The 26,902-nt window shown below is 34.6% G+C and overlaps 1 protein-coding gene across 9 annotated transcripts in view; it reads left to right on the top strand.

Annotated features, from left to right (window-relative positions):
* The window catches only part of LOC5564358 (serine/threonine-protein kinase 32A), a 573,562-nt gene that overhangs the window by 475,765 nt on the left and 70,895 nt on the right, over nucleotides 1-26,902 (top strand). For all 9 annotated transcript variants that reach the window (XM_021837759.1, XM_021837764.1, XM_021837772.1 and 6 more), the window contains exon 9: nucleotides 17,310-17,435. In XM_021837759.1, coding sequence (XP_021693451.1) covers nucleotides 17,310-17,435 — 126 coding nt within the window. The remainder of the gene's footprint in view (nucleotides 1-17,309; nucleotides 17,436-26,902) is intronic.

Genomic DNA, 26,902 nt, shown 5'->3' on the forward strand with positions numbered 1-26,902 from the left:
AATAACAACCTTGTTCATCATACAAGGTGATGAACTGTAATCTACCGTATATTCTGAACCTTCTGAGTGTTCAGCAAATATTATCAGATCATTTCGAATGTTCTAGATTATCTAACTTGTCGGGATGTTCAGTACATAAGATCTACAACGCGATGAGAGTCAGGATTTAGTGGTAATAAATTAATAACCACGAAACGAAGCACTTCCGAAACATGGTGTATTCGACAAAGTTTCCAGTCATAATTAGCGACATCTATTGGGAAGCATCCATAAATTATGTCACGTAAAAATATACTATTTTCAACCCCCCTGCTTTTCACCTTTTGTTTGAGAACAATTTGTGAAAACGTCAGTAAAGTCTAAATGCGTAAACGAGTAGAAACACGTTTTGAATATATGTGTTTGTCGACGAATCTTCTTCTTTTTTCTTGGCATATCGTTCCCACTGGGAGGAAGCTGGCTTCTCAGCTTAGTGTTAGTTTAGCACTTCCACATTTATTACCTGAGAACTTTCTCAGCTAATGACCTTTTTGCATGGATATATCGTGTGGCAGGCATGCGCCCATACTCTGTGCCCAAGGAAGTCAAGACTCTTTCCTTTACGAAAAGATCCGGTAATCGTCATACAAATCTCGAGCTCTACTTCTTTTTTGCAATCGTGCAACACGACTATCCGTGTAGAGGCGTCTGTACTGTCACAGACAAACAGACGTAACACTCTTGAGAAGCTCATGGTACATGCGTTTAACGATGAATTTGAATTTCAGTGTTCAATGAAGTTCAGTGAACCTGGTAGATTCTTCTTCTTGTTCTTCTTGGCGTAACGTCCCCACTGGGACAAAGCATGCTCCTCAGCAGTGTTCTTTGAGTACTTCCACAGTGTGGCAGGCATGAAGATAAAGGGTGTCCACGATGAAATTGCCACACACAAAATTGATTCGCAAAATTCGAGTTTTCATCCGATTGCCATCAATTTTTCAGGGATTGAGAAATAACTATTAAACTTCATTTAACCATTTTACTCGTATTTTATTTACAGTCCATACGGAAATGCCCGCACCTTGGCCTTAACCCCGGCCATAAGATTCTGCACAACCTGTGAATCAACCGTTTTTTGCATGTGAACCCATACTTTCTTCAGTTGCTCGACTGTCTTTACTACCTTAGGTCGTTTAAGAAGGTGCTGCTTCATAATCGCCCAGTACTTCTCGATGGAGCGGAGCTCCGGAGTGTTGGAAGGGTTGAACATTTTCGGCACGAAATTGACCTTATTATCCGCATACCCGCATATCCGCAAAAACAGGTTGCCGGGGATCTGTTTGAAGTCGGCCTTCACATATGTTTCGTTGTCCATGAAAGTATGGGTTTGCATGCAAAAAACGGTTGATTCACAGGTTGTGCAGAATCTCATGGCCGGGGTTGAGGCCAAGGTGCGGGCATTTACGTATGAACTGTAAATAAAATACGAGTAAAATGGTAAATTGAAGTTTAATAGTTATTTCTCAATCCCTGAAGTTTTGATGGCAATCGGATGAAAACTGGAATTTTGCGTATCAATTTTGTGTGTGGCAATATCATCGTGGACACCCTTTACTCTATGCCCAAGGCAGTCAAGAATATTTTCATTACGAAAAGATCCTGGACCGACCGGGAATCGAACCCGGAACCCTCAGCATGGTCATGATGAATACCCGCGTCTTTACAGCTTCGGCTATGGGGGCCCTATATAACCTGGTAGATTACATAACTGAACTCTGTTTAGCGAAAAAAAAAACACTGCCACAAGGGCAGATTTGAAGTTCTGAGCTCCAGGATAGTTTGGAAAAGCTTTTGAGATTCTCAGAGGTCAATAGATTCCGTTTGAGTTGAAAATATTATTATTTGCAGCGTTGCCAGATCTACGGAAATTTTCGTAGATCTACGGAATTGAGCACTTTTCACGAATCCGTAAGATAATTCTACGGAAAATGTATATTTTCTACAGAAAGCTATGGAAATTCTCATTATTCTACGGTAATTTACGGATTTTTCCAACGGAAATCTACGGAATTGCAATGCCGGGGATCTCTCCCCCCGCTTATCACTTTTCGTCTACGGAATGATTTCTAAAGAAATCTGGCATCGCTGATTATTTCTAGCGCAAGCAACTACTGCTGTAAATTTCGAGATTTGAGCTTCGGGATAGTATGAACGTCGTAGGATATCCCAGGACATGAAAAAGCATGTGAAGGAGCGTGTTTCTTGACATAATAGGTATGTATTACCAAGTACGAACATCAATTGTATTTACAAAAGGCATTTTAGGCTACTTTTATACTAATTATTCTATTTGTCAGATTCTGCATGTTCAGGATGTTCTAGGTTGCCAAGTAGGACATTAAGGCATACACCTATTTTTTTCCCTGACAGGGAAGTGTATTTGCAAGGACTTTTCCGAAGACAGTAAATTTTATTCATTGGTTCTTTTTATACAGCCATTTTCCGACTGCGGTCATAAATGACCGTGCCGGCCCCAAAGGGAAAACTTTGATCATATTAGCGAGAAAAGTTACTGGAACAAGGGTAGACCTGAACTTCTGAACTCCAGGGTAAATTGGAGGGCCTGGAATATCACCAACGTTCCTTGAAATTGGTCTGTGAGAAGGGTCAGTGAACATGGTAGATTATATAACTTCACTCAGTTTAGAAGGAAATATTACTGGAAAAATAATAGACCTGAAGTTCTGAAGTCCTGGGGAAATTTTGAAGGATCTGCAATACCTCAATCGTTCCTTGAAACAGCATATTGATCCATGAGAAGGCTCAGTCAACATAGTAGATTATATAACTTCACTCAGTTTAGAAAGAAAAATTACTGGAACAAGGGAAGACCTGTAGTTCTAAACTCCAGAATAGTTTGGAGGGCCTGGAATACTCCAAACGTTCCTTGAAATATCTTTTTGATTCGTGAGAAAGCTCAGTGAACATTAAATAACTTCATCGTTTAGTAAAAAAAATTACTAGAACAATTGTAGATCTGAATTTCTGAACTCCGGGATAATCTGGGTGGCTCGGAATACCCCAAATGTTCCTTGAAACAGCTGATTGATCCGTGAGAAAATTCAGTGAACAAGTTAGATTTTATAACTTCACTCAGTTTAGCGAGATAAATTACTTGAACAAGTGCACACCTGAAGTTCTGAACTCCAGGGTAATTTGGAGGGCCTGGAATATCCCAAACGTTCCTTGAAAGAGCTTTTTGATCCATGAAATGGTTTAGTGAGCATGTTAGATTATATAACTTCACTCAGTTTAGTGAGATAAATTACTGAAACAAATGTAAACCTGAAGTTACGAACACTAGGGTAATTTGGAGGGCCTAGAATACCCCAAACGTTCCTTGAATTAGCCTATTGATCCGTGACAAGGTTCAGTAAACTTGGTAAGTTATATATCTTTACTCAGTTTAGCAAGAAAAAATACTGGAAAAAGTGTAAACCTGTGTTCTGTACTCCAGGGTAATTTGGAGCACCTATAATATCCCAAACGTTCCTTGAAACAGCCTATTGATGCATGAGAAGGTTTAGTGAACAGGAAAGATTTTATAAATTCACTCAGTTTAGCGAGATAAATTTCTGGAATAAGTGTAGCCCTAAAGTTCTGAACTCCAGGGTAATTTGGAGGGCCGGAATACTCCAAACGTTCTTTAAAACATCCTATTGATACGTGCGAAAGTTCAGTGAACATGGTAGATTATATAACTTCACCCAGTTTAGCAAGAAATACTACTGGAATAAATGTAGACATGAAATTCAGATTTCCAGGGTAATTTGGAGGGCCTGGAATACCTCAAACGTTTCTTGAAGTAGCCTTTTGATCCGTGACAAGGTTCAGTAAACATTGTAGATTATATAACTTCACTCAGTTTAGCGAGAATAACTACTGGAACAAGTGTAGACCTGAAGTTCTGGACTCCAGGGTAATTTGGAGGGCCTGGAATATCCCAAACGTTCCTCGAAATAGCTCTTGAGATTCTCAGAGGTTGGTAGATTCTGTTTGAATTTGTAATGTTATTGTTTTTAACCCAAACAATTAGATTGTAGATTTCAAAGAGTGTGCTTCATGACAGTTTGGACGTCCTAGAACATTTCAGGATATAGCAAAGCTAGTGAAATAGTGTTTTTGTTAAAAGAGTAATTCTGTATTATCAAGCTTGAACATCATTTATGTTCACAAACAGCATTTCACGCTTCGTATGTACTTATAGTTCAATTTACCAAACTTCAGGATGTTCAAGATGTTCTAGGTTGTCAATTAGGTCATAAAGGCATATACTTCATATTTTTCTCTGATAAAAGAGTATATTTGGGACAACTTTGCCGAAGACAGTATATACATTTGTTCATTGGTTCTTTTTTTACAGCCTTTTTTGTACTGCGGTCATATATGACCGCGCCGGCCCCAAAGAGTTAAAGCCATGTTGACAAATTATGATTTAGATATATTTTGTTTGAATGAGACTTGGCTCACTAAGAATAAAGTTTTTCGTATTCCATCATACCATATGGTTCGTTGTGATAGAAATGTACCATTTGGAGGGGTATCCGTGATAATATTGAATTCAAATATTTGCATATATCTCTCAATACTAATATTGAATTTATTGCTATTTCCGTCAATTATGATGGTTTTAAGTTTTCAATTATTTGTATGTACATTCCTCCGAATGTTTCTTTTTCATTGTCTGAAATTAAAAATATTTTGGATAATGTGCCTTGTCCTTTATACATTCTTGGGGATTTCAATGCACATAATTTTGCTTGGGGAAGTGATAAAATTGATGGTAGAGGTTCATTAATAATGGACCTGATTGACGAATTAAATTTAAATGTTTTGAATGATGGATCATTTACCAGAATTGCTATTCCGCCAGCTCATAATTCAGTTATAGATTTATCATTTTGTTCCAGTAATTTATCATTTATTTCGTCCTGGAAAACAATTAATGATCCAAACGGTAGTGATCATTTACCAATTTTAATTCAAATTTATAGTTCTAAAAGCAATTCAAAATTTGCTTTAGTAAATTCTCCTGATTTATGTAAAAATGTTGAATGGAATAAATTTTCTGATCTAGTTTCTTTTTCTTTAATACATTTTGATTACTCCACAACTCCACTTGAAAATTATGAAATATTTTTGAAGCTTTTAATGGAAACTTTAATAAAATCGCAAACAAAAAAACATGTCTCTAAATCTCCTATTAAAAAACGTCCGACATTTTGGTGGGATGATGATTGTTCATTAGCTTTGAAAAATAAATCTGATGCATTTAAGAAATTTCGAAGGTTTGGTTCTAGGGATAATTACTTTTTATATTGCAAAGCTGAAGCACAATTTACTAGGATAACCAAATTTAAGAAAAGAAATTATTGGAAAAATTTTGTTCAAAATCTTGATAAAGAATCTTCATTATCTACTCTATGGAAGGTTGCAAGAAATTACGAATTTTCAACTCAACCTATTTTGGAATATTCTACAGAATGGATAGAAAAATTTGCATCAAAAATTTGTCCTAATTTTGTATCTCAAAATATTAATTTTAAAACTCATCAAACATTAACTATTTTCCTGAACTTTGTACATTATTTTCTCTGGAAGAAATGAATTTAGCTCTATCTGTTACTCATAATACTTCTCCAGGAATTGATAAAATAAAATTTATTGTACTACAAAATTTACCATTTGAAGGCAAAATGCATTTACTATCATTATATAATTCTTTTCTTTTTCAAAATATATTCCCACCAGAATGGCGTTTTGTAAAAGTTATTAGTTTATTAAAACCAGGTAAAAATCCTTCATTGGTTGACAGTAGAAGACCTATTAGTTTATTATCATGTGTACGTAAACTTATGGAATGAATGATTTTGAATCGCCTTGAATTATGGGCTGAGAGAAATAACATTTATGCTTCATCACAATATGGTTTCAGGAAAGGTTGCGGTACTCGTGATTGTACTGCTCTTTTAGCATCTCAAATTCATCTTTCATTCAATAGAAAACAAGACATGGTTTCCACTTTTCTTGATGTTTTTGGAGCATATGATTCTGTTCTTATTGATTTATTATATGAAAAAAATTTAAATTTCAAAATTCCAATTGTTTTATCAAATTTCATATGTAATTTGTTTACTTTCAAAATTATGAATTTTTTTCACAATGGATCTTCTAAAATGGTTCGTTATAGCTATTTTGGTCTACCTCAAGGATCTTGTTTGAGTCCTTTCTTGTACAATTTATTTACAAGTGATTTAGCATCTATTATACCAAATGGTTGCTATTTTTATCAATTTGCTGATGACAAGGTTTTATCTGTCAGTGGCAAAAATAGAGAAGTGATTCGTCATTTTATGCAATGTGCATTGGATAATATTTGTAGCTGGGCACATAAAAATGGTTTTACATTTTCAGTAGCGAAAACAAAATCTATAATATTTTCGCGTAAACATTCTGTTATTAACATTAATTTATGTTTTCATAATATTGAAGTTGAACAGGTTGATGAATATAAATACCTCGGAATATGGTTTGATTCCAAATTAACGTGGAAGTATCATATTCAGTATATTCAAAAAACGTGTTCAAAGCGAATGAATTTCCTTAAATCAATTACTGGTGCCTGGTGGGGTGCTCATCCTTCTGATTTAATAACACTTTATACAACGACAATACGTTCTGTACTCGAATATGGTTGTTTTACCTTTAGAAGTACTGCTCCTACACATTTTTCTAAAATTGAAAAAATTCAATATCGTTGTTTGAGAATTTGTTTAAAATTAATGAATTCCACTCATTCAAAATCTGTGAAAGTTTTAGCAGGGATTGTTCCATTGAAAATTCGTTTTCATGAATTAAATTGCAAATATATTACACAATGTATTTCGAATAATCATCCGATAATCACAATTTTAAAATCATTAGCTGAAATTAATCCAACAAGTAAAATTTAAGACTCCTTTAATCATTGTATAAATCAAAATATTATAGCTGATTCGTCAAACTTTTTTTATAAATATGAAATTCAAATCAACTCGTTCCAACCTTTAATTGATTTATCTTTACATGAAGAATTGAAACAAATGTCACACAATGACTATCCTAGGTTTGCTAGTTTGTTTTTTCATCGTTAATTTATTGGTGTAAATGTTGACCAACTTTATTTTTCAGATGGATCTTTAATGAAGGACATTGCAGGGTTGGGAGTATACAATCATTTTGCAGCACATTTTTTTAAATTACAATCTCCATGTTCTATTTTTATTGCGGAATTAACTTCATTATATTTTACACGCAGTTTGATAAAAAATCGTTCACCAAATATATTTTTTATTTGTTCTGATAGTATCAGTTGTCTTAAAGCCATTAGATCCGTAAATTTTCATGCTAAAACTCATCATCTTATTCTAATGATAAAACAATTATTATTTGAACTAAATTTACTAGGATTTATCGTTAAATTTGTATGGGTTCCATCTCATTCAAAAAATTATGGTAATGAACAAGCTGATTCTTTAGCTAAATTGGGTGTTCGTTGTGGTATTACATATAATCGTAGTATTTTTGCATCTGAATATCATACAAAATTTAAGAAATCTTCCTTATATGATTGGCAAACGTCTTGGGACTCTAGTGATAAAGGACGTTGGTGCCATTCTATTCAACCAAAAGTTTGTCTAAATCCATGGTTTAAAAATTTATCGGTTAGTCGAAATTTCATTTGTAGCATTTCAAGACTGATTTCAAATCATTATAATTGTAACAGTCATTTATATCGCATCGACATAAAAGATTCAAATTTATGTGATTGTGGACCATTCTATGAAGACATTGATCATATAATTTTTCATTGTTCAAGATACATTATACCAAGGAATAAATTTTTAAAACAAATTCAAAATTTAAATCATACTACTCCAATATCTGTTAGAGATATTTTAGGAAATATGTGCCTTCCAATATTGAAACTTTTGTTTCAGTTTTTTCAGTTCAGTTTTTTTTTCAGTTCGCTTGAGCCTTTTATTGTTAAGATTGTTTATTTTGTAATGTTTTTAGAAAAGATGAAGAGGTTTTGTGCCTTTTTGAGAAAGATGAGTACTATTTTGAAAGAAAGGCAATAATAATCAATGTTTATGTAAAAATGAAGTTCATTACCCCCTTCGTCTATTGGTTTGTTTTAGGTGTGCGTAGGGATTACCCGGAATAAAATATGGTTGTATGAATTCCAAGCGAAGAACTGCAAATCAGTCTCTATGTGAAAAGTAAGCCTTGAGAAAATAGGCTGAGCAGTTTAAAAACATTTTTCGACCTCATTGAAATTTGCACAAATGCTGTTTAATCTGATACCATTCAGATAATATTGTATGTCTTAAGATAAATTCAATTATCGCGATTATCTGCTCATGTCTCCAAATATAAGCGCAGCGGTCACTGGTTATACAGAGCCTTCAACTTCGAAATACAGTACATGGACTAGACAACAAGCACGCTCATCGTGCTCAGTGACTCCTGATACATATCACTAATACACAGATACAGTGCTGTCATTCTGCGAAAACCACGTGCTTCCAATTTAGGCGGGAAAGTTTTTCTATTCATTTTACCCTGCGGGTGTTAGCAGCCCTGTCGTCCTGCTTAGTCGCGCTTAGTCGACGACTAAGAAGCTTTTCACAGATATTTTTAAAGAATTTTTCAACCAAAGTCATAAAAAATAATGTGCGAAATCAACAACAATCGAATGCTCCATATGATATCAATCGGAATTTCCAACCTCTACCTACCAACGCTCTGGAGCAATTTTAGTCCATTTCATATAGAACTTCCTATAGAATAGGAGTATATTACCGCCCTGTAGAAAATCAATAGAAATTTACGAGCTGTATCAACGCCCTAGACTAATTTCGCCGTTTCTATAGGCCTGTAGAACATCGATTAAAAAATCCAGGCCTTATCAACGCCCTAGAGTAATTTGACCTTATTCCACGTAGATCAAAATTGAAAACTCCAAGCTGTATCAACGCCCTGAAGTAATTTTACTCTGTCCCATATAGATCCGTAGCATCCTAACGCCCTGTATGACATCAATTGAAAAAAATCAAGCTTTATCAACGCCTAGGAGTAAATTGACCTCCCTTATGTAGATCAAGTGTAACTTTACGTCCATTTTTACGCCCCACATCACTTGAATATTCCTAGCATTAACAACTCCCTGGAGTAATTTAGACTCGTGCCATGTAAATCAGCTGCATCTTAACGCCCTGTGAGACATATGTCAAGATGTATAAACGCCCTTGACTGATTTGACTTTGTCATACGTAGATCAGGTGCACCTCAATGCTCTGCATCGATTAAAAACTCCAATTTGTATCGGCGTCCTAGAGTAATTTGAACTTGTCTCATATAGTTCAGCTGCATCTTAACGCCCTGAAGGACATTATTAAAAAAAATCAAGCTGTATAAATGCCCTGGATTAATTTGACCTCATCCCATGTAAATCAAGTGCATCTTTACGCCCTGTAGGACATCAAGTGAATATTACAAGGTTTAATAACGCACTGGAGTGATTTGACCTTGTTCCATGTGCATTTTAACAACCTGTGGGACAAATGTCAAGTTGTATTAACGTCCTCCACTAATTTGACCTTGTCTTACGTAGATCATGTGCACCTCAATGCTTTGTATCAACTGAAAATTCTAATCTGTAATGACGCCCTGGAGTAATTTGACCTTTTCTTACGTAGATCTTAATTAAGGTACAAATTAACGCCCTGTAGGACATAAATTGAAAATTCCATGCTGCTGTATCAGCGTCCTGGAGTAATTTGGACTCGTGTCATGTAAATCAACTTCATATTTTTTATATCTATTTTCTTTGTCTTACGACCTTGTTTTACGTAGATCAGGTGCAACTTAATGCCCTATATCCATTGAAAATTCCAAACTGTATCAACGCCCTGAAGTAATTTGAACTCATACCATGTAGATCAGGTAGATCTCAACGCCCTATAGGACATCAATTAAAAAATGCAAGCTTTAGCAACGCTCTGGAGTAATTTGGCCTTATTGCACGTAGTTCAACAACATATTAACGCTTTGTATAACATCAATCGATCATGCTATATCAACGGTCTGAAGTAATTCGACTTTAGTCCATATTGATATTTGCGAGAGCTGGTGTATATTTACGCCCTGTTGAAAATCAATAGAAATTTCTTAGCAGTATCAATTCCAGGGCGTAATTTGACTTTATCCTTAAAAGATCAGGTGCATCATAACGCTCTGATTGATGTCATCGAAATTTTCAAAATATTTCAACGCCCTGGATTAATTTGCTCTTTTTTCACGTATATTAGATAGATCTTAACGTACTCTAGGACATTAATTTCAAATTGTAGCCTGTTGAACGCCCAAGCTTGTCTTATGTAAGTCAGGTACATCTTAACGCCCTTTACGACATCAATTGAATATTCCAAACTGTAGTACCGCCCTGGAGTAATTTGACCTTATTCTATGTAGATCAGGTGCAACTTAACGATCTGGGCATGAATCGAAAATTCCAAGATGTATCAATGCGCTGGAGTAATTTGACCTTAGGTGCATCTTAATGCCCTGTATGGCATCAATCGAAATTGTCAAGCTGTATAGTAATTGATCTTGTCTCATGTAGATCATATTAACGCTTTGTAGAACATTAATTGCAAGTTAAAATTTGCATGCATTCTGAGAAATACCAACACCCAGGAGTAATTTGACCTTATCCTATGAAGATCAGGTACATCTCAACGCCCTGTAGGAAATTATTTGAAAATTCCAAGCTCTATCAACATTCTGCAGTAACTTCACCTTAGTCCACATTAATGGATTGAATCGCAACGCCCTGTAAAAATCAATCAAATTTTTAAAACTGTGTCAACGCCCTGAAGGTATTGTACTTTATTTCACGTAGATCAGCTGTATTTTAACGCCCTGTCGAAAACCAATTAAATTGTGTTTGCTTTATGACCTTAACTAACGTAAATCAAGTGAAGAGTAGTATTTGCTCTTTTAGTTGCGTTATCTGCTCTTGCGGGAATGAGCGATGCAATCAGGATCAATGTTGATTAGCGTATCGGTTAGCCCAGCAATTTATGTCTTATATTGGTGAGTTCTTTCCGTTTTTAAGGTTGTTTATAATATCTATATTTTATCTCATATTATTTATCAAACGATTGTGCTACTTTTCCTTGAATGTCGTTTCCGCGAATGACAGTTTCCCCAATAACCCTTTTCATCGAATCCATTTTTTCGAATGACCTGTCTCTTCGAGAAGTGACGCAGTTCATGAAGATGCAAGAATAGTTCTCAGTGACAGTGTGTGTACTAAACGACTGGTCCGTTTACTACTCTGAAATGTAGGAAATTGTGAAACGGGATATTCGGAGAACAGACATTCAAGGGACTGACGTTCGAGGTAACGACATTTGGGGAATCTTTGTTTAGGGCAAAGTAGCACAATCCCTCAATTAAATGGGTATTACGATATAAAAGCATTTGCCTACAGGGCTTTATGTGCTTTATCCCTTATATTTTTGGTATTATTGAAGAAATTGTTGGTTAAATTATCTAGAGAGATCCTTCGATAAAAGCACGTGATCATTAAGAGGCCCAAGAACACTCTCGAAGTTTGATGAAATATGTTAAAGTTTAGAGCTGAAGAAATTTATTTGTTCTTAAGACAGTCAGCTGATTCCCTTGTTTATTTTGGACCAATAATTTTCATCTGATAGTGAAAACTTTCAAAATCAAGTATGCACCAAGAGCAGCATTTTCGTGTTTGTAAATTTAATGATATTAGTTTGAAACCCTTCTGTAATTGATACTTGACAATTCCAAGATTCCCTAATATATCTAACGTAAAACTACAAAAGATAAAACCATAGCGAAATATATTGAAAACCAGAGCAATTGTTGACTTCTTTCATTTTGATATCACCTCAAGATTTTTGATGCTCACCTCAACCGATATTTTATTTTTAATTTAAGCCATATATTTGGCTAACACTTTTTCTTAAAGTAAAAAAATAACAGTTCAAACGGTCTAGATGTCCTGCTTTTAAAAAATTCTAAAAACCCCAATTGTCACCACCAGCAAGCAAGTACCGTAATTTCGGGTGAAATTGATCATTTTTCACTGTTTTCTGTTTATGTTTTCTAGAACATTATCAATACCTGGAATACCTTAATGCAGGAAAGCAAGTACGACGGTGAACTTCATTGGCTCATGCACCGACATTTTCTAACAAATGTGATGTTAGTGCCAAACATCAGCTCTAAAATCAAAAATCGGGGAATCTCATTTCGGGGTGAAATTGATCACTTGTCAATGTGATTATTGTTTGTTTTGAAACTCACTTTACATACTTAATTTGGGCCTCCTGAATTCAAATATGCTTGCCAGTCTTATCGAGGCAATATTTATAGAAATAATCAATAATTAAATTTCAAGAATACCACGAAAAACGCCTAAATGCAGGCAATTTCCAAAGGATTTCCCTACTTTGTAGCAGAAAATCAAATTTTTCAACAAAACGAGCAAATTGGTAAGAGTTTTGATAGTAAAATCTGTTTGGGAGATATATTTTTAGTATCCTTTAGTAAACTGTCAGGTTTACACCATGTCCAAAACCTTGTTTAGAACTAGAAGTTTATGGATATCACACCAAACTTGATTCTAGAATTTTCTACATTATTTTCATAGAAATAAACATTCTGTTACACAAAAAACTTCACCATACACAATTCTACATTATTTAAGACAGACAACGTTTATGCACTATATGTTGCAATGAATGTGCACCAACGATAAGTAAGAAATTAAATCACGTGACACGGTGATCAATTACACCCGAATTTACGGTAATTTGATTGATTTTCAACGCGAACTGTTGTCAGATTCTCCAGTCTTGTGCACTTGAAAATTCAAAGTTTGGCTTCGTTTTATAATCACCTTAGGTCTACAGGTTTTCCTAGAATTAAGAATATACTTAATATTTCGTTGAAAAAATGTTTCGGGTTATGGTTGAGTAATTATCGCTAATACGCGGTTACCATCGGCATACATAATAAGAATTACAGTTTGCGTCGTAGTTCGCTTGATTTTTATAAAACTAGAGGAGAAGCCTTTTTGGTTTACTAAAATTGTTGGAATATAGCTTGACAGTTTGCTAAAGCTCTTTTTTATAAATTCTATGAATTTCCTCACGTATATTTCTTCTCATATATTCCTTGAAATACAAAGCAATCTTAAGGGCATCGCATGGAGGAAAGATGTAGTCTAATTTAAAATAATTTTGGCGACCATTATGAATTTGGCTTCGTTTTGAGTTTTATCAGAAAAACATGTTTCACCGTTGGCGCTTCGTTTTGAATTCTGAGATCAGCATCAAAAAGCTTAGAAAAAACTGACTTAGAGCAGCTGCAAAAACTGTCCAATAATATTTACCGAATGAGCAAATTTCTAATTGAACGCAAACATCATATATTGTACAGTGCCATTTTCTTTTTAGTCAATTTATCAAACAAAAATAAAGAAAATATCAAGTTATAAAAAAATCATACAGTTCAGTTGTATTGTAAAAACTATGAGCAGAATGGCACCAGAAACGTAAATAGTCGTTACTCGAAAACTGTTGCATCAATTTGCTTAAATTTTTCACAATTTTGTTTAAAAAGCGAAACGCAATAACAATATATTGTTTTAAAAACAAAATTCCGAACATAAGAAAAAATTTGAAATTTGAGGCTAACGTTTTCAAATAAACGGTCGGTGAGGTTTTTAGATTGACATTAAACAGTAGTATATAAAGCATTGCTATGGTAGATTCAATTGATACAAGGTCAAAATAACTTTAACTTTTTACATTAGCAAATTTTTCATATAAATAAGGTTAAAGCCTATGTACTTGATCTCTTCGTTCCATATTTTAATAGAAATGGAATACAAACTAAATACGTGCGAAAGCATATTGGTTTTCGTTTGTTAGAATTGTGTATTGCCGTATTTGTGATATTTGTAATTTTTATATATTAAAATGTTGGTTTTTTGATTTTCGTTTATGATCTGTATAGACTAAAAGTTGAAACCCCATAGCACTCGATAGCAACTTGCATCAAGAAGCTGTAGAAGCTTACTCCAAAAAGCTGGAAAAGGTTTCTCTGGGAAGCTGCAAAATCTTCCTTCTGGAAGCTGGAAAAGTTTTCTTCTGGAATCTGGGAAAGCTTCCTCCAGGAAGCTGGAAAAGCTTTCTCGTTAAAGCTGGAAAAACTTCCTCGTTTAAGCTGGAAAAATTCCTCTTGGAAGCTGGGAAAGCTCCCACTTCAAAGCTGGAAAAGCTTCCTCTAGGAATAAAGAAAAGCCTCTTCCAGGACGCTGGAAAAGCTTCCTCCAGAGAGATAGAAAAGCTTCCTCCAGTAAGCTGAGGAAACCTCATCCAGGATGCTGGAAAATCTTCATCCAGGATGCAGGAAAAGCTTCCTCCAAGAAGCTGGAAAAACTTCCTCCTGGAAGCTGAAAAATTGCCGTATAAAAGCTGAAAAAAATCCTCCTGGATACTGGAAAATCATATTTTTGAAAGCTGGAAAAGCTTTCTCTTGGAAGCTGGAAAAGCTTCCTCCTGGATACTGGAAAAGCTTCCTCCTGATAACTGAAAAAGCTTCCTCTTAGAAGCTGGAAAGGATTCGTCCTGGAAGTTGGAAGCTTGCTTCCTGGAAGTTGAAAGCTTGCTTCCAGGAAGCTGGAAAAGCTTCCTTTTGTAATCTGGAAAAGCTTACTCTTATAAGCTGGATAAGCATTCTCCCTGAAAGCTGAACAGGCTAAGTTCTAGTAGTTCGAAAAACTTCTCCCTGAAAGCTGAAAATCCTTCTCCCAGGAAGCTAGAAAACTTTTTTATGCTGGAAAAGCATCCTCTTATAAGCAGGGAAAGCTTCCTCCTGGAAACTGGAAAAGCTTCCTCCTGGAAGCTGGAAAAGCTTCCTCCTGGAAGCTGGAAAAGCTTCCTCCTGGAAGCTGGAAAAGCTTCCTCCTGAAAGCTGGAAAAGCTTCCTCCTGGAAGCTGGAAAAGCTTCCTCCTGGAAGCTGGAAAAGCTTCCTCCTGGAAGCTGGAAAAGCTTCCTCCTGGAAGCTGAAAAGCTTCGTCTTGGAAGCTGGAAAGCTTCCTCCTGGAAGCTGAAAAGCTTCCTCCTGGAAGCTGAAAAGTTTCCTCCTGGAAGCTGAAAAGCTTCCTCCTGGAAGCTGAAAAGCTTCCTCCTGGAAGATGAAAAGCTTCCTCCTGGAAGCTGAAAAGCTTCCTCCTGGAAGCTGAAAAGCTTCCTCTTCTTCTTTCTGGCGTTTACGTCCCCACTGGGACAGAGCCTGCTTCTCAGCTTAGTGTTCTTATGAGCACTTCCACAGTTATTAACTGAGAGCTTACTATGCCGATGACCATTTTTGCATGTGTATATCGTGTGGCAGGTACGAAGATACTCTATGCCCTGGGAAGTCGAGAAAATTTTCAACCCGAAAAGATCCTCGACCGGTGGGATTCGAACCCACGACCCTCAGCTTGGTCATGCTGAATAGCTGCGCGTTTACCGCTGCGGCTATTTGGGTCCCCTGGAAGCTGAAAAGCTTCCTCCTGGAAGCTGAAAAGCTTCCTCCTGGAAGCTGAAAAGCTTCCTCCTGGAAGTTGAAAAGCTTCCTCCTGGAAGCTGAAAAGCTTCCTCCTGGAAGCTGAAAAGCTTCCTCCTGGAAGCTGAAAAGCTTCCTCCTGGAAGCTGAAAAGCTTCCTCCTGGAAGCTGAAAAGCTTCCTCCTGGAAGCTGAAAAGCTTCCTCCTGGAAAAGCTTCCTCCTGGAAGCTGGAAAAGCTTCCTCCTGGAACCTAGAAAAACTTCCTCCAGGCAGCTGGAAAAATTTACTCCTGATAGCAAGAATAGATCCTCGTAGAAGCTGAAATAGCTTCACCCTGGAAGCTGGATAAGCTTCCTCTAGGAAGCTAGAAAAATTTTCTCCTGGAAGTTGGAAAAGCTTACTCCTGGAAACTGGAAAAGCTTTTTCCTGAAAGATGGAAAGCTTCCTGCTGGTAGCTGGCAAACCTTCCTCCTCGAAGCTGGAAGAGTTTCCTCCTGGTAGCTGTAAATGCTTCCAAAACCTTTCTCATAGAAGCTGTAAAAGTTTCCTCCTGAAATTGAGAATGCTCCCTTCAGGAAGCTGGAAATGTTTTCTCCAGGAAGCTCGAAAATCTTCTTCAAAGAAGCAGGTAAAAATTTCTCCCAAAATCTTGAAAAGTTAGCTCCAAAATTTCTACAGGAAGCTTTCAGCTTCTGGAAGCTAGAAAAGCTTACCAATAAACGATCAAGAAACATCATACATCTACTCCAAGTTGTCAAAATCTTATTGTGAAAATTTATTTAATTATAGATTTTTTCAGAATCTTCAATTGCAAAGTTGAGAAATCAGCGGGTTTTCACTTATCTAAGCTGATCATCACTTCAACCTAACCTAACTTTATTCAGCAGCATAAGCAAATTACACGAAATCCACCGTAAACATGAAGTTTCCTCAAAATATTTAAGATCATTAAAGCTATGTTCGAGACAAGACAGCATTTAAATCCTCGCAACATGCCTTATTGTATCCACCTTCAACATTTAAATACCATTCCACTTGCTAAGCTTATCTTTCTCTCCAACTGTCAGCAATAAACACTGCTCTTTAAGAACTTGTAAAGTTGCTCGCAGAACAGACGTCATCGCAGTGTCTTGGAAGTAGGTCGTAAAACTTCGTCTTCATGTCCCCAATTGAACTTTAAACGCTCGACTGGGGAGTATCACTTCTGCATGTACTGTGTTAAACACAAAGACACAAGCCTAGATAGATGCGAAGACTTTTCCTTCCGCCTGGGAAGGGGAAAATATTATCTTGTCATTCGAAACCAATAACCCTCACTAATTTGTCCGAAAACAGCATTGTAAACATTAAAAATAGGAAATAAAAAAAAACTGAAAAAACGCTATATTATTAGAATTTTTCAAAGAAAAAATAAAAACTTCAAATTTATAAATAGCAATAAATTTTGACAGTGTTAGTTTTTCTTTTTCATTGGCGTTTTTATTTTAATTTTGTCCCCTTCTTTAAATGCTTGTTAATCTGGCCACCGCCTTGGAACGGGGAGGGAAATTATGCTGGCGAACTTTTCCCGCTGTGTCGAGCCGTGTTTTAATTATTTTCCTCTCTTCCGCTCCGGTCTCATTTCAGGACACGCACATTTGACCGACTTTAACATCGCGACCCGACTACCGCCGGATGGGCTGGCCTGCAGCATGTCTGGCACCAAGCCCTACATGGCTCCGGAGGTTTTCATGTGTGCCTTAGAGGAGATCGGTGAGTTCCTATGTGTGGTGGTAAGGGTATGTGATATTTGGATAGATTCCGTCGAATATGAAAACATTTACATGTCAGTAATTAATCAAAGTTACCTTCAATCAATTTCAAGATGCAGATTAGCTACAAAGTTGGTTCCTTCAGCAAAGTTATTTGGCAAATTAAGGGCAAATCAGGCAGTGGCAAACCTGATTTGGAATTCATAATTTTTGGTCTGAAAAAAAAAAAGAAAATAACTATCACTGGCACCAACTAGCGGATGAATGAACAATCATATTTTTATCGCTCTCGATCTTCTTGATGTCCCTTGATCTGCTTAACAATTTTTCCGAAGACACCAACCTTTTTGCTTCTCAGGATCTCGAGATATAAGAATGAAAAGAATCCGTTACTTTTAGTTTATCAGGATCATGCGATTGAAGAGAATATGTTACTCGTTCCATCTAGCGGATGAATTCGCAATCATTTTTGCCATTGCACTGATAGCTCTCGATCTGCTGATTAGCGTAGCCGAAAACACCAACCTTCCAACTTACCAAGATCTTGAGATACAGAAGATTGAAGACAATTTTGGTACTAGAGCCAATCAGCTTTGTCAAAGTCTGATAGCCCTTGATCGGCTCAACCACATTACCGAAAATACGAACCTGTTTGCTCATCCAGATCTCGAGATACAAGAGATTGAAAGGAGTTCGAAATAGAAGAGAGATATATCGATTGGAGACAATCAAATAGATACAGAAGAGTGAAAAAAAGATACTATCGTTACCTAACTGATGAATTCTCAATCAGGTTTTACTGCCAGATAGCCTTTGATCTGCTGAAAATCTTTACCGAAGACAACAACTTATCAGAATCTCGAGATATAGAAAACTAAATCATTAGCATAAGCATAAGCATAGATGACCGTACAATTCGTAGTTGCTACTCCGTGATTGACCAGAACAATCGAAGTTGCACAGGGAATTAATGAATGGGGGCTTGGGATTAGCTTATCATTCTTCAATTCTTACGGTCATCGGGAAAGGGAAGGAATGTTAGTGTGACTACCGTTGTTACAAGAGACTGAGATCACCTCTGCATCTCCACGGTTGTCATGGAAAGGATATTGGGTTAGCGGGATAAGGTAGAGATCTGGGAGTCACCAATGTTTGGTGATGCGATCCATGATTTAATCACGCCTAACCGGATTCGCGAAATGATAATCGATAATCGTATTGTAAGCCGAACAAGTGTTCGTCACACGCAGGAGCAAGCGACGCGATCAATAGATCAAACACTACTAACGATCTGCGGCGCTTTTTCATTTCTCTGAGCGAACGACGTGCGACAATTTTAATCCTGCCCTAATCACCCGCCCCCGCAGGAGCAAGCGTCAAGGTCGAAGGATCAAACACTACTCAATTAATTATTAATTTTTTAATTAATTATTTTTTTACCAACGTTCAACTGCAATGATTTGTATCTTTCCATCACGTAACTCACAATATTGAGATATAATCAGCCCATAATATCCTGGCAAGCAACAAGCATTCTAGAAGAACAAGCACATGGTTGCATGTAGAGACAGAGGTAATCCTAGTTTTATCATACAATACGAAATTATTACATTTCCCAATGAAGAGTTACCTATATGCATAATGTTTTAAAATACGATTTCGAGCATAATTTTTCAAAACGACGTATCTAACACTCAAAGGGATTTGTTTGCATTTTTCGTTAGCTGTATCTACTAGAAGTTAAAAAAGAACACTGTTTCTAACCACTATTTAACAATGCTGATTTGTTTTGAATTAGATTGAAAATTTGATAAAATTAACAAATCAACCCTTTTGTTTTGTGCTTGTCACATACACCATGACGATTCGTCGAAATCATACCATTTTTGATACGTCATGTTGACCGTTAGTTTTGCACTTGCGTTACATCAGATACACCGGTATTTGTTTAAGCTCAAACGTCGGTTTGTGAATTCTCATGAAAACCTAATAAAGTTGGTTAATTCGACAGTTTCTATGTTCAACTACAACAAATATTGATTTTCGAATGTTTTCAATTTCAACTTGACTAAAAGGTGCAGCGGACGGTGCCGTAAGTAACAAAAGTAGATTGAGAACTAACATTTGTGAGATATATTACCGAAAACTGAATACTGATGAAGTTCCACATTTACGACCCAAACTAAGCAAACTAAGTCTTAAAAGGATGGTTTAAGGAATGTTTCCATGACTTGATCATATTTGCCTAAATGCTCGGAATATCTCAGGACTGGTAGCGACTAAGTGTTTCAAAAATAAGAACTTTAGAGCCCTCATGCTTGGAAAAAGAGACCAAAAAGACCGAACTGGAACCGAAAAGAGACAAAACAGGAACCAAATAAAGAGCATACAGAAACCAAAACATTTTCAAGGTTTTTCAGAAAATCCAGATAGACATTTATTTTAGATTTTTCGCATTTTTCTTAATTGCGGCAAACATGAATAGTAACATTACAAACATGCACTTTTAAATTATTTTTTTCCAATTATTTAATCAGGTCAAATTCAGGTCAGGTCACAGACGCTAAGACGGTTCGACGCCCCTCAAATTAGTCAAACTGATTTTTGTTGATGAAACCGTTTGACCGACTGTAAATTTGTTGGCTGTATTCCCCCCTACGATTTTTGGGCAATAATCGTAGTTAGGAAAAACAGAACTTTCAAAATTTAAGTTCTGGAATTCCAATAATAATTCACACGAAGTATTCCGGCCGAACTCCAAAATTATGAGGAGTCTCTGTCGATATGGGAATGGCTATGGCAATTTTTTTAAACATTCTATCCAAAATCTCTTAGTGGTTTCCTATAGTTATTCTGCTTTAAAGTATTTCCAGGAATCTATGGGTTCTACTGGGGATTCCACCAAAAATTCTTCCTGGAATTCAACCAGGAATTTTATCAATTATTCCTGTATAAATTCATTTACATATTCAATCAGAAATTCCTCTGGGGAAAATCCTTCAGGCATACCTTCAGATTCATTAAAAGGTTTCTCTACAAATTATTTAGGATTTCTTCCAATGACTCCTTCAAAGATCAATAAAAAAAAATCCTCAAGTAATTTCTTCAGTAATTATTCAGTGCTTACTCTAAGGCTGCCTCCAAGAATCCCTCCAGAGGGATGCTATAGAAATTTCTTTAAAGATTCCTTCAGGAGAAGTTAGTTCTAATGATTGTATCACGCATTATCCAGGAATCACATCTTTCAGATTACTTCTTAAGGGATACCTCGAAAAAATCATCACCAGAAATATCCCCAAAACTTCTACCTGGACTTTTTTCAAGGGCTTCTCACCAAATTCCACAAGAAGTTAATTCAGTAATTCTTTCTAAATAGTAGTTTGTCTAAAGATTCTTCAACTTATTCATACAAAAACTTACAGAGGAATTTCTTCAGGGATTCATTCAATACTTCCTTCAAGAGTTCCACTAAAAAAAATCCTCTAAAGATTTAGTTAAGAATTCCTCCAAAACCTCAGGAATTGCTAAACTGATTCTATCAGGATTTTTTTCCTGCGATTCCACCAGGATTTCCTCTATAAATTCATAAAGAGATTGCTCAAGAAATCCCTTCCACGATATTAATGCTAGACTTCAATAAAAAATAAAACCAAGAAATTCTACCAGGAATTGCTTCTAACAAAATTCTTCCTCTTTTTAAATCTTCTAGTAATTTCCCTAGTTATTCCTCCAAAAAATCCTTCACAGATTTTCTCCAGAAATTCCTTCAAAAATTCCTTCAGGAATACATTTAAAGATTTACTCCAGGAACTCTTACAATGGTTCTATCCAGAATTTCTCCAAGAATTCATCAAGCAGTTCCTCCAGGGATTCCACCAGGAAGCCTTCAGATGTTCCACGAGAAACACAGAATCTCGAGATATAGAAAACTGAAGACTAACTTTGCATGTGACAAAAAATAGTACTAGTACTATCTAGCGGATGAATTTCCAATCAAGTTTGTCAATATCAGATAGCCCTTGAACTGCTCAACAACTTTGCTGAAGACACCAACTTTCTAGTTCATCAGATTTCTGAAATATCAGTTGGATGAATGATATGTCCAATTTTGGTACCCCAAGACAATCCGGAATAACTCCGGGACCAGTTGGATCATATTTAGAGATCTGTGAGTTTCTATACATAGTCGTGAGGGTATGCGATATTTCGAATCATTCCGTAAAAATCGATCGAAACAAAATTCTGCCGAATTCTTTCAAACACAATAGACGAACTCCAACCAGAATGAGTCGAAATAATTAGAAATTAAATTAAAGATTTAATTTTACACTTGTTTTCGGTAAGGTAGAATAAGTGTTTTCCATTTTGACTCAAGCTGTCTTGGTAGTGTTATTCGAACAACTTACCAAACCGTTTCCATAGGGGACGTTAGCCAAAAAGAAGGACGTTTCAAGTAATACTGTTTCATATGGTATGTCCTCTTCAACATCCAATCCAATTTCTCTCGCCGATACCTATCCATCTAGTAATCGTAGCTTTCTTCTTCATGTTCCCTCTTACATCGAGCAATATAGACCGATATGCCGGTAAACATATTAAAATCAAGAATAACTTCAAAAAATTTCCCATGAGTTTTTCCATGAAAATTATTTTAGAAATTATAGCTCTGAATCTGTCGATTTTAGAGAAAAACGTTCTATGATGAAGTTGTCATGGATGGTTTGGAATTGATTAAAAATATATACACATAAAAATATTTTATTTATAATTATGAAAAATGCAAAAATAAAACTTCTATTTTAAATTACACTAAAGCACTATTTGAGATATTTTTAAATTTTCACCATAGAATCATGATAAGAAATAAATGTTTGATACCCAATTTCACGATGGATTCATTTTGATGAAAATGTTTTTTAAGAACAACGTTTTGGTCGATTTTCAAAGATTTGGTTTTTTGTTAAAATAAATACGCTAGAAACTAAAAAGCTTACTTCAGGAATTCAAAAAATCAGACCATTATTGATAAATGAGTTTCATTATAACTCAATGAACGATCAAGAAACATCATAATATTACTGCAAGAAATAAAAAACTTGTTGTGAAAAAAATGGTTGGGAATGGTTTTTGTAAAGATCTTTGATTGCAAAGCTGAGAAAACCGCTGGTTTTCACTAATTAAAGCTAAATATGACGGAAATCAGATCGTCACTCTTATTCAGCATAGTCATTCTAACTAAAAATTTAAGGAAATTCATTATATACACTAAACATCAGTAATATAATTCATACTTCATCGCTATTAAATTCTGCAGTTTCAAATTCACATCATTATGTTCAAGACAAGACTCTTCTATTGTAATAATAAATTAAACAATTTTCTTAATTTTGCATACTTTGGCTCTTCACTTCTTATGCTTCTTGGCATTGTGTGCCCAATTAACATTTAATGGTATGGTATTATACTTCAAGTCTCTTTGCATGCATTTTAGCAAAGATTCCTCCATTAACTTGTTCTGAGGGGATTCTTTTAGAATCATTCAAGAATTGCACAACGTGTCCGTCGAAAAATTTTGCTCATGAGCGGTTCCACGCCGTTTCGCAAACCCGATTATTTTTGTATATTATGAATTGCCTGAAAATTTGCATACAGATTCTTTATGATCAAAAATGCCATTTTGCACCTTCAGACCGCCATTTTGAACCTCGCCTTATTTTTGAGAAGGGCGTATCGGAAAATGCATAGCAAATCTTTAGAAAACTGTAACTCGAAAACGGTTTGTCCGATCGATTTGAGATTACCTACAAAGTTGTAGGTATTGCTTAGGACTATATGGAGAAAAATATGCACGGTAAAAAAAGTTACAGATTATTTTTTATTTCAAAAACAAAATTTTAAAATCGATTTTCTCCAGAAACGCAGTTTCGTTTTTTTTTATTTTTGGATATGTTTAGGGGACAACTTATGTGATTTATTGCACAATGTTTCAAAATGGAAGAATTATGGACAAAAAAGTTATGATTTTTAAAAAAAATACAGATTTACAAAAAAATCGAAATATAGGAAAACAATAATTTTTTATGTGATTATTTGAAAGTACAGAAAAATTGCAATCGAAAAGTACTTAAGTAAATTTTTTCTAGGTTGCATCAATTTTGAGATATACTCATATTTATATAAAATTTTCAAATAAAAAAGAAAAATAGGCCCTTTTCAAGCATATTTCGTGTTTCTCCATTACAGAAAAAAAAATATTTTGATTGAGCGAATCGTAGCTAAATCGTTTATCGTTTGATCAAAACATTTATGCTTAAGTATTGAAAAAAGAGTGCACGGTAAAAAATATAAACGATATTTTCAAATGAAAGTTTGAAGCTAATAGTTCTTAAAAATCGCAACATTGATGTTTTTAATAAAAAATATTAAATCGATTTTCTATGAAAATGCATCTGTGATTTTTATTATTTTTGGACATGTTTTAGGGGACAACTTATGTGATTTATTGCACAATGCTTCATAATGGAAGAATTATGGACAAAAAAGTTATAATTTTATAAAATAGTACAAATTTCGAAAAAAATTCGAAATAAAGGAAAACAATATTTTTTTATGTGTTTATTTCATAGTACAGAAAATGCATTATTTATTTATTTATTTAACAAAAATTTGGAAGAGGGAATAACCCCTTTGAGTGATTTCTTTAGAAATCTATCTTAAAGAGACACAAAACCTCTTCATCTTTTCCAAAACGTTATAATAAGAATATATAATCTATAGGCTCCAGAAAATGCATTGGAAGAATACTTAAGTAAAATTTTAATAGGTTGCATTAATTTCGAGATATACTCATACTTATATAAAATTGTCAAATAAAAAGAGAAAAATAGGCCCTTTTCAAACATATTTCGTGTTTCTCCATTCCGGAAAATTATATTTCGATTTCAACAACACAAACCATGTCAAGTCTAGTTTACAATATTGAAGACGGCTTTACAGTTGAGGTTGAAATACGCGTATCTGTCGAAGGATACAATAGTAGAATTAAAAGGAACAGTACTACTCATCTTTTTGTATATTTACAGGCATTCTACTAAACAGGCTCCACAAGGGTTTTCATCACTTTTGCCTGTGTTAGTAGGTATGATGATTTACCGTGTATATCTCGGAAGTGATGCATCTCAGCTAAATATTACTTGAGTATTTTTCGATAGAAATTTTTCATATTTAAAAATATATAGTTATTTTTCTGTACTCAAAAAAACGCACCAAAAATATCGTTTTACATAAATTCGTATTATTTATTTTTTTAAATAATTAATTTTTATCCAAAAATTTTCCGTTTTGAGGCATTGTGCAAGAAATTACAAAAAATATGCTGCAAAACATCCAAAAATAAAAAACATCAATTTTGCGGTTTTTAAGAACAATGAACTTCAAATTTTCATTTGAAAATTTCGTTTGTATTTTTTTACCGTGCATACTTTTTTAAATACTTAAGTAAGGTACCGTGGGGTAAGTGGCTAACGTGAATTATGTAATTCAAACTTTTTTCTGTGGATAACAAATGAGGCACTATTAAACTTCAAATCATCATTTATTTAGATTTTTCTGATTGTTATGTATTGAGTATGGGAGACTTCAAAATTTGCGCCAAATGATCCACTTGCCCCACCGTGGTGGGGTTAGTGGATCACCAATAAAAAAAATCTGTTCTCAAACAAATGCGGTGTAATTAAGTTTAGCAAGAATGATATTACTCTCGTTCTTGTTATTGCTAGTGCTTGTAGTGTTACTATTTTAAACTTTAAAATAAAAAAGTATCTTTATTTAATCAAAATATAATTTAAAATGTGTATACATTAATTCACACTAATTCGAACAAAAAAAAACATTGTAACTAGAATAATTTGGCGAAAATTCATCAATTTATAGACATAAGTTATACAAAAGTATTGTAGGATTTTTCCTAACGATGTTTTCGAAGAATACTCGTAGTTTAAAAATATAAGTTACATTTACTTTTGAATAACGAACTGAAATCCTTCTATTCTATCTATGAATATATTTGTATCAACTGTCTAGAACAATTTATATAGTCAAATAAGGTACGATTATATGATTTCAATTGGAAAATTAGAATATATTGCACTTTTTCAACTCATCCTAGATAAACCACGAAAAATTTCGTGATATTAGAAATTTTTATTTTTTTATTTAATTTTTTAAACCAGAAAGGTCAAACAAACTTTTAGGTGGATTAATTCAAATTTTCTATGGTCAATTTGACAAATTCAAGCTGGGAATGAAAAAAGTTAAAGGAAAACAATATTTGCGGATATTAAAACTTATTAAAATTTTTGTAAGCAGTCGGCCAATAAATGATAATAATACTTGATCCACTTACCCCACCCCAGTAAAAAGAAGGGGTAAGTGTACCATGTATAATATATCTGTATTTATTCATAAAAGTCACATATTTCTCATTGTGATTCATTCAATTAGAACTGAAATGTTCACCATGTGTCGAAAAAAGTAATAGTTTTCGATTATAGACAGAGATACAATAAATTTTTGATTGATGGAAAACAATTTTAAAATTAATTAATTTTTGCAGCTAACAAGTTTGCTTGTGTTAGTGTATGTGTAGTAGCAGTTTTGCAATAGTATCAGTGTGGGTGTAAGAATATAACCTAAAACGAAGCGATGGTGCGAAAACATTCAAAATATTCAATGATTTATGCTTAATAATGAAAAATGATCCACTTACCCCACTGATACACTTCCCCCACTGTACCTTATATAGGTTTTGATCAAACAATAAACAATTCAGCTACGATTCACTCAATCAAAATAAAATATTTCTGAAATGGAGAAACACGTAATATGCTTGAAAAGGGCCTATTTTACTTTTTTTATTTGTAAATTTTATATAAATATGAGTATATCTCGAAATTGATGCAACCTAGAAAAAATTTACTTAAGTACTTCTCGATTGCAATTTTTCTGTACTTTCAAATAATCACATCAAAAATTATTGTTTTCCTCTATTCCGACTTTTTTTTTCAAAATCTGTAATTTTTTTAAAAATCATAACTTTTTTGTCCATAATTCTTCCATTTTGAAACATTGTGCAATAAATCACATTAGTTGTCCCCTAAAACATACCCAAAAATTAAAAAAAAATCGTAACTGCGTTTATGGAGAAAATCGATTTTAAAATTTTGTTTTTGAAATAAAAAAAAAAATGTAACTTTTTTTACCGTGCATATTTCTTTCCATATACTCCTTAGCAATACCTACAACTTTGTAGAAGATCTCAAATCGATCGGACAAACCGTTTTCGAGTTACAGTTTTGTAAGATTTGCTATGCATTTTCCGATACGCCCTTCTCAAATATAAGGCGAGGTTCAAAATGGCGGTCTGAAGGTGTAAAATGGTATTTTTGGTCATAAAGAATCTGTATGCAA

Source organism: Aedes aegypti, chromosome 1 (assembly GCF_002204515.2).
Source record: "Aedes aegypti strain LVP_AGWG chromosome 1, AaegL5.0 Primary Assembly, whole genome shotgun sequence".
Lineage (NCBI taxonomy): Eukaryota > Metazoa > Arthropoda > Insecta > Diptera > Culicidae > Aedes > Aedes aegypti.